Source organism: Macrotis lagotis, chromosome 5 (genome assembly GCF_037893015.1).
Source record: "Macrotis lagotis isolate mMagLag1 chromosome 5, bilby.v1.9.chrom.fasta, whole genome shotgun sequence".
In the NCBI taxonomy this organism is placed as follows: Eukaryota; Metazoa; Chordata; class Mammalia; order Peramelemorphia; family Peramelidae; genus Macrotis; species Macrotis lagotis.
Window position 1 is genome coordinate 264,281,418 of NC_133662.1, and position 8,787 is coordinate 264,290,204.

At 46.4% G+C, this 8,787-nt stretch overlaps 1 protein-coding gene across 5 annotated transcripts in view; it reads right to left on the bottom strand.

The window, feature by feature from the left end:
- LOC141489087 (uncharacterized) overlaps positions 1-8,347 on the bottom strand; it is a 16,163-nt gene extending 7,816 nt beyond the window's left edge. The window contains exons 1-3 of one of the 5 annotated variants that reach the window (XM_074189740.1): positions 8,136-8,150; positions 6,462-6,566; positions 4,033-4,109 (exon numbers count right to left, since the gene is read on the bottom strand). In XM_074189740.1, the coding sequence (XP_074045841.1) occupies positions 4,033-4,086 (54 nt within the window). In that variant the 5' untranslated portion in view covers positions 4,087-4,109; positions 6,462-6,566; positions 8,136-8,150. The other 4 variants (XM_074189739.1, XM_074189737.1, XM_074189738.1 and 1 more) reach the window with 4 other exon arrangements.
- Positions 8,348-8,787: the final 440 nt, after the last annotated feature.

Consider the following 8,787-nt stretch of genomic DNA (forward strand, 5'->3'; position numbering starts at 1 on the left):
ACAGCCTTCAAAGACTCTGGCACAGTTCTCATTCCTCCTTAAGTGTCTCTTCTCTAACCCCAACATCCTTCAGAGGATTCTCCCTCTTTCCACTATTAGTTGAGAGGGTTACACAAATACTGCCATATTCCTAATGCAAAAGAAAGAAATTGAAGGTACAAAAGAACAAAGGAAACAAAACCATCTTCAAATGCTGATGACAGGATGATTTCCTTAGAAAATCCTAGGGAATCAGAAAAGAAACTGAGATACTTAACAGCTTCAGCAATATTGCAGGCTACAAAATAAATAAAACCGGGAGAGGGTGGAGAAAAAATGTGGAACTCAAAATTTTATAAAAAAATGAATGTTACAGGCGGCTAGGTGGTGCAGTGGATAGAGCACCAGCCCTGGAGTCAGGAGTACCTGAGTTCAAATCTGGCCTCAGACACTTAATAATTACCTAGCTGCCACTTAACCCCGTTTGCCTTGCAAAAACCTAAAAAAAAAAAATAAAAAAAAAAATCTAGTTTTTTTTTTTTGCTAGAGAAAATTAAAACCCACAGATGGGTCATATAAAACTGCACTTCAGGCCACATTTTCAACAGTTAGTTTGTGATTTTCATTCTTTCCATTAATATTGTTGGAGTCATTTCAGTATATTGCTTTCCTGCCTCTCCTTCCCCTTTTTGCATCATCATCAGTTCATTGTAAGTCTTTCTAGGCTTCTTTGAACTTGAACAGTTGTCTTTTCTTATAGTACAGTAATATTTCATGACCTTCAGTATTTCAGTTTATTCAGTCTTTCCCCAATATAGGAGCATCAACTTCATTTCTAGACCTCTGCTGGAACGAAAAGGACTGCTATCAATATTTTAGGGTCTATAAGGCCTTTCTGTTTGACCCTGACCCCCTTGGGCTATATTCTGAGCAGGAGAATCTTTGGAAAGTCAAACTGCAATGGGATTTGTAGAAGCCATCTACAAATTACGCAATAAAGGGAGCAGAACAGTTTTTTTGCAAACTGTCTCATAAGTTAACTAAATACCCACATTCTAGGACTATGGTAAATTGAGGCAAGTAGCCTCACACTGTAAGGGCCTCAGTCTTGCTGATTACCAGTGGCCTGGGAGCATCTTCCAAGCCACAGACCTCACCAGGAAGACCAGTAGAACCCCAGGGCCTGCTGAGAACTTTGAGATCATGTGGAGATGAATTCAAATCTGGCCTCAGATACTTAATAATTACCTAGCTGTGTGGCCTTGGGCAAGCCACTTAACCCCATTTGCCTTGCAAAAACCTAAAAAAAAAAAAAATCTATTTTTTTTTTTTGCTAGAGAAAATTAAAACCCACAGATGGGTCATATAAAACTGCACTTCAGGCCACATGGGGCCAATGGGTCATATTTTGGACAGCCCTGACCTAAAATATGGCAAACTGAAAAATAAATCACTTAGGACTTAATTCCTTGCTAACAATTGGGAAAACTGGAAAGGAGTCAGGAAGAAATTAGGTTTATACCAACATCTTTAAAATACTGGTCAATAAAATCAAAATGGACATGCAATCCAAATATTGAAGATATTCATAACAAAAGAGGGAGGGAAGCAGACCATATACTTCTTACAGCTATAGGCAGAATGTGAATTTTTTTTTATTTTTTTATTTTTTGCAAGACAAGGGGGTTAAGTGGCTTGCCCAAGGCCACACAACTAGGTAATAAATGTCTGAGGCCAAATTTGAACTCAGGTACTCCTGACTCCAGGGCCGGTGCTCTCTCCACTGTGCCACCTAGCTGCCTGTCAGAATGTGAATTCTTAACCAGATGAAGGATAGAAACAATTACAAAAGATAAAAGCAATCATTATAATTGCCCAAGGTTGAAAAACTTTTGCAACAAAAAATTAATGCATATCTCAGATAAGAGTTTGGTGTCCAAGATATAGAACCAACCAGAAGAAATTTGTAAGACCAAAAGTTATTCCCCAATATAAGAATATGAACAAACAACTCTCAGAATAAAATTAAAAACTATTAATGAAATGCTAATTAACATAAGGAATATGGGGACCTTCTGAGTTGAGTAAGGGGCAGGCAAGCCCACTTCTCTGTATAATTGCAGGGAGCAGCAAGTGGGGAGCATGCTTCAATCAGTCTTCATTAAGGCAGTGGAAGTAACAGAGATAGAGGGCATGGGGACAGGGATTGCTGGAAGAGGGTACTCAGCATGGGGGTGGGAGGGGAATGGTGAAGGGGAGAGCCCAGTCATATAACTGAGCATTGAAGTAGGGAGCTCTAGGCAGCAGGGACTCTGAGGGGGGGGAGAAGCAGGAGTTTCTAGAGTTTTGGTAGAGGACAAACCCACTCTAATCCAGGCCACCTTGGGGTCAGCTCATTAACATCTCCACATGATCTCAAAGTTCTCAGCAGGCCCTGGGGTTCTACTAGTCTTCCTGGCAAGGATGCTCCCAGGCCACTGGTAATCAGCAAGACTGAGGCCCTTACAGTGTGAGGCTACTTGCCTCAATTTACCATAGTCCTAGAATGTGGGTTTTTAGTTAACTTATGAGACAGTTTGCAAAAAAACTGTTCTGCTCCCTTTATCTATTGCGTAATTTGTAGATGGCTTCTACAAATCCCATTGCAGTTTGACTTTCTACTATTGTTACTCACTATCAACTTATACTGACTAGAAGGAGGTTGAGGCAAGGAGATGTAAAAGGGAAGCAGAACAAGATAAAATTTGAATACAGTTAACAACTATATAAAAGAATGCTCCAAATAACTAAAAATAAAAAAATTCAAATCAAAACAGCCCTGAGGCTTCATATCTGGCAAACTGAAAAAAAAGAGGAATGATAATCTATCATCAGTGTTCCTGTGGAGAACAACAATTCTAGAAATTAAAATCAATAGTGGCTAAAATGCCCAAATCCTTCATTCCAAAGATTCTCCTGCTCAGAATATAGCCCAAGGGGGTCAGGGTCAAACAGCCTTATAGACCCTAAAATATTGACAGCAGTCCTTTTTGTTCCAGCAGAGGTCTAGTAATGAAGTTGATGCTCCTATATTGGGGAAAGACTGAATAAACTGAAATACTGAAGGTCATGAAATATTACTGTACTATAAGAAAAGACAACTGTTCAAGTTCAAAGAAGCCTAGAAAGACTTAAAATGAACTGATGATGATGCAAAGGGGGGAAGGAGAGGCAGGAAAGCAATATACTGAAATGACTCCAACAATATTAATGGAAAGTATGAAAATCACAAACTAACTATGGAAAATGAAGGCTTGTCAACTTCAAAGAAATGTGGAATGTTGCAAATACTGTCAGAATTCTTCTTGCAAGGCAAATGGGGTTAAGTGACTTGCCCAAGGCCATACAGCTAGGTAATTATTAAGTGTCTGAGCCCAGATTTGAACCCAGGTACTCCTGACTCCAGGGCCAGTGCTTTATCCACTGCACCACCTAGCCGCCCCCAGAATTTTTCAATGTATTAATCATTTTTAGGAATGTTTTTTCCTCCTCTTTATCTCTGTTTATTCTTTTAGAAAAATTCCTTGTTATATACTAAGGCTCTCTGCAGGGATAGGGAAAGAAAGGGATATGGGGGGAATATAAAAACTTTGTAAAGGCTACGCAAGACCAAAAAACACCAGCAAAAATCTAAATTTTAAATTTTAAATAGCTGGAAGAGAAATTTGAGATCATCTAGTTCAACCTCTCAGGCCATAGACACATGCTAAACTTTTGCCATACACACACACACACACACACACACACACACACACACACACACACACAAAATCTCCTTTTCACACTATGCATCCATCCTAAAATCTGTTCATTGATCCTGTGAAGATTTTCCAACTCTAAGTCATCTACAAACTTTGTGCTATTACCGAGCAGAGTGCTATAGTCTTCCTTAGAGAATAACTGATCCCAGGATATAGCCAGGAAGGGAATCATTTTAAATGAATGAAAAGAAGGCAGAGAATCCGCAAATACACTACGGACTGCTATGGTATGAAATAATGGGAGAGAACTTACCAGAACCTGGGCTGAGCAAAAGCCAGACATCATTCCCTTCTCTTCCTCCTCCATACTGTGGTCATGAGGAAGATAAGCTGTCGGGAGGAGAAAGCAGTCCTGGAGGAGGGAGATCAGCAGAGCTCCTCCAAAGAGACCTCCAGAGGCTCTCAGCCCCAAACCCTTCCCATTGTCAACCCACAAAATCAAAGTGAACCCACCTCCCACAACTTTACATTCTCTGTCCAGAGCTGCCAACAACAGTGAAAGTTTATTCTACCCTCATCTTTGACCTGAATCCTATCCCTTGACTCCACAGTGGCAAAAGGAGAAGTTTAATGATTGACAGAACAGGCCAAAAGTTCTGGTAGGCATCTACCAGTGGCTCACAGGAGATGTAGAGACATAAGGGCTGGGCTTAGATGCTCTAGCTAGTCTCCCATCCACACCTCAATAACTCTCATCTCTGTCCTCAAACATGAGAGACAAGTCCTCTATAGTCAGTTCCTTCCTTGCTTTTTTCTCCTGCTCTAACTTCCCTCCAGTTGTCTCTGCCAAGCCTGGTTAGGAGCCATGCACCATCAGCAATATCAGGAGCAGTTTCTCCACCTCAGATGCTGCCCTGAACCTTTGGAGGAAGGTCTTCAAGGCAGGTCTTGTTCTTTGGAATATCCCTCAACCACCTTTACTTTCCAGTAAAGCTGGGACCTGGGGGGCTAAAGGCAAGATCCCTTTAATTGGAACCTTCATCCTGGGGTTCAAATCCCCATCCCTAGTTGAACACTTAACCTCTAGTTCCTAGAGGATCAACAGTAGGTATCAATGCTAGAGAAAAGATGGAAGAATAAGGAGAAGCTGGGAAATTAATCACAAGACCCAATCTCAATTCAGGACTCATCCTGGACCTGAACTTCACTGTTTTAAGAACTTTTCATGAAAGCAAACACCAATGGAAGACAGCATTTGTAGGCCACAGCAAAGTAGGAACAACTTCTCTCAGGTACTGGGATTTCCCATATCTACAGGGCCCTGCTGGCTGCTAAGCAACTCTTTACACCTTTCTAATTCACTCCTTAGTAACCTGATCTCCACAGGGATGGTGCAAACTTTCCCATCCTTCCTCAACCTTCCCAGTCTCCCCTGCCCTGATCCTCTCATCTGAGAACTTTAATTTCTAATTTACTAATTAAATCAAGGTGTTCTGTTGGAACCCCCTCCTCTCACATCTCACATGACCCAAATGCCTCTTAATACCTTCAATCTTGACTCACCCTTCTCCTTGTCAAGGCCATACATACCCAAGTAATCCGCAGAGCCTTCCCCATATTTTGACTGCTTCCTTACTAATTACAAACATGCTCTTGTCTTCCCATCCTCAGAAAACCCTCACTTGATCCATTCATCCCTCCTTATTATCCTCCTTTTTTCTCCTCAGTTTTAGGGCTAAATTCTCTGAGAAGAGGTACCTCCACTTCCTTTGCACCACCTTCGCTAAAGGCTGGCTACTGACTTCATCATTCACAGAAACTTCTCTCTCTAAAATGACTGGGGTCTCTTAATTTAGAGTTCTAGTGGCCTTTTCTCATTGCTCATCCTTCTAGACCTCTCTGCAGCTGCTGACACTGTCCATCAACCTCATATTCTTGATCCTCTCTTCTAAGTTTTGGGAAAATCACTTTTTCTGCATTTGGTTCCTGCTTCTCTGACCACTTCTTCTGTCTCCTTTCCTGGATCTTCTCTCAGGTCAAACCTGTTGACTGTGGGTATTCAAGAGGACTGTCCTGGGTCCTCTCATTTTCACCTTCTAATACTATTTCCACATAAATTCAATGATCATCTCTATGCAAATCAGTTCCACTTCATTCAACCTCTCTCTAGACCTACAGTCACATATCTGCAAGAGTCTACTGGACATTTAACATGTATGGCCAGTAGACATCTTAACCTCCACATATAAAAATCTGAATTCATTCTCTTTCCCATCAGATTCTCTTCCATGTTTCCCTATTAATATAGAGGGCAAGACCATACTCCCAGTCACTCAGGGTCAAACCCTGGGTATCATTCTGGCCTCTTCATTCCCTTTCCGGAGAAATTGCCAAGATCTGTCAAAAACTTCCCTTTTTCTCCTGAGACTGACTCCCTGGAGGTTGCTAGAGTCAGAACTACATTTTCAGGGTTAACATTTTCATCTTAAGAGTCAGCACACATTACAAATCATGGGTTTGTTGAGTGTCTAGACTTAAGAATAGGATGAAGAAAATGTTAATAACACAAATTAAACTTAAAAGTATGTCCTTTAGCCAGTTATTAGCAAATAAGAATGTGATGGAATACTATTGTGCTAGAAGAAAAGATGAAAGGGATGGTTTCAGAAAACATGAATAGAACCAAAACACTATTCAAAGTAAGAACAATATTGCAAAGATGAACAACTGGGAAAGACTTACCTACTCTGATCCAGACAATGATTCAAATGCTCTGAATCTACAGAGAACTCATAAACTCAGAATGCAGACTGAAGCATATTTTCTCCTTTATTTTTCTTAGAATGTCTAAAGATAAAATAAGTTTTGCAGAACTTCATATTATCAAAATTAAATAAATTTTAAATATATATTTTCCTATTCTATAAGGCCTCCTTTTGATCAAATTAGGGAACAGAGTGGAGTAGATGAAGTCCCTTCAAAGATACTAAAACTCCCAGTAATTAAGTCAATTAGTATTTGCAAACATTACTTAGAGAAGACTCCCTTAAAAGTGAAATAACAGGGGTGGCTAGGTGATGAAGTAGATAGAGCACCTACACTGGAGTCAGGAGTACCTGGGTTCAAATCAGGTCTCAGACACTTAATAAATACCTAGTTGTGTAGCCTTGGGCAAGCCAATTAAACCCATTGCCTAGCAAAAACCTAAAAAAAAAAAAAGTGAAATAACAGAAGGTTAGCCTTCTTAAAGAGAGGGCAGAGAAAAATATGCTAACCAATAATTAATGTTTCTGCTTGTACTGGGCAGCAAGTCAAAATAGTTTATCCATTTCTTTCTGAACTGGCCTTGCACTAAGGAGGTACCCAACTGTTCTGATACCCATCACATAGGCACAGTAAGGAGATAACAGGTGTTGTTTGAATAACCTCTGTTTAGTGCCGCCTCCCATCTCATCTGGTTATCTAGACGAAACCCCCCTGGCCTGACCCCTCACCCAAGAGGGAGCCTAAGACACATCAAATTCTTTGAAGATAAGGGAACAGCTCCTAGAAATGCAGCTGGGATCCCAAGTCATTTCAACTCTAAACTGCAATGGAGTGAGGTCTAATTTCCTTAAAATCCACGTAGTTTAAAAGAGCTCCCCGGGCAGACTCCGCCTTTTTTCCCCAAAGGCAGAGGATGGGCCCAAGGTCAGATAGGGCCCAGGCTGCAGGCTCCTCCAAAAGCGCAGTCCGTCCCTATTACCTCCAGAATTCCGCTTCTTCTCCTCTCCTTCGCGCCAGCAGCCCGCGGGGCGGCGGGGCCCGGGCGGGGCGGCGGGGCGGCGGGGCTGCACCCTGGGCCCGGGCCAGGCGGCGGGGCCCGGGCGGGGGGCGGGGCTGCGGGGCTGCACCCTGGGCCCGGGCGGGGCGGCGGGGCGGCGGGGCTGCACCCTGGGCCCGGGCCGGGCGGCGGGGCGGCGGGGCTGCACCCTGGGCCCGGCGGGCGCCGGGGCGGCCCCTTCTCCCTGTCCCGCGGGGTGTCTTTGCTCCCTGCCGGGGGCCCATCAGGCCACGCCTGCTCAGGTCGGCTCGGGGGGTCCCGGGGGCTCCGCCCAGGCCCTGGCCGGGCCGGACCCTCGCTGAGCCGCCAGCCGTGGGCCGCGGCCGTCCTCACTGCGGGGTCTCGGGGTGTCCGGGGAGGCCCCCCGAGTGCAGGCCTCGCCCCGCCCCCCATCGCGGGCCCAGAGACCAGGGCCTCCCCCGCGGACACCACGAAGGGGGACCCCGCTAGTCGGGCCGGCCCGGCGCCCCCCACGCAGCTCCTGACACGCCTCCGGCCCCGCCCCGCCCACAGTGCGCCTGCGCGCTCCCTGCCCCGCGCGGGGTCCACCATGGGGTGAGGGGCCCGGACGCCGCGCCTGCGCACTCACTCACTTCGAGGGCTCAGGGGGGTGGAGACGCCCCCCGAAAGGGGGGGCATGGACGAGCGCAGGGAGGCTCGGGCGGACGCCTGCGGTCTCTCCCGCTCAATGAAGTGGGCTCAAAGCCGAAGACACGCCCGCGGCAGGCACGAGCGCGGGCCGTCGGAGCCTCCGAGACGACGGCCATCACCCCGCGCACCCCGCCTCGGTCCTCTCGGAATTCCACGAGCCTCTCGAAGGATTCTGGGAGACGGAGTCCGGGCGCCGTCACTGCCCGCCCGGGCCGCGCCACTCAAGCGCAGGTCAGGACTACTCGTCCCAGAATACTATGCGGTGCCCCTTGCCTGGCGGGAGCGGCGGCCTGCGCCTGCGCACAGCCAACCTCCCCGTTCCGCCGGCCATGCGGGCGGAGCTGGGCGCGGCTCCTCCGCTTGACCCCTGACCCCTGAGCGTGCCCTCCGGCTCCGCCTCTCGAGGCGCTGCTTGACCTCCGACCCCCGGCCGGAGCGGCTTGCCCCTCCCCCAGGACCGGGCGGGCCGCAGCGACCCCGGAGGTCCGGGTCCCTCGTGGGGGCCGACGAAGCCGGGCCAGGGTCGGGGGCTGGGGGGCGCCCATGCCCATGCCCTCCTGACCCCAGCCCACCATCTTGCCAACGAATGCAAGG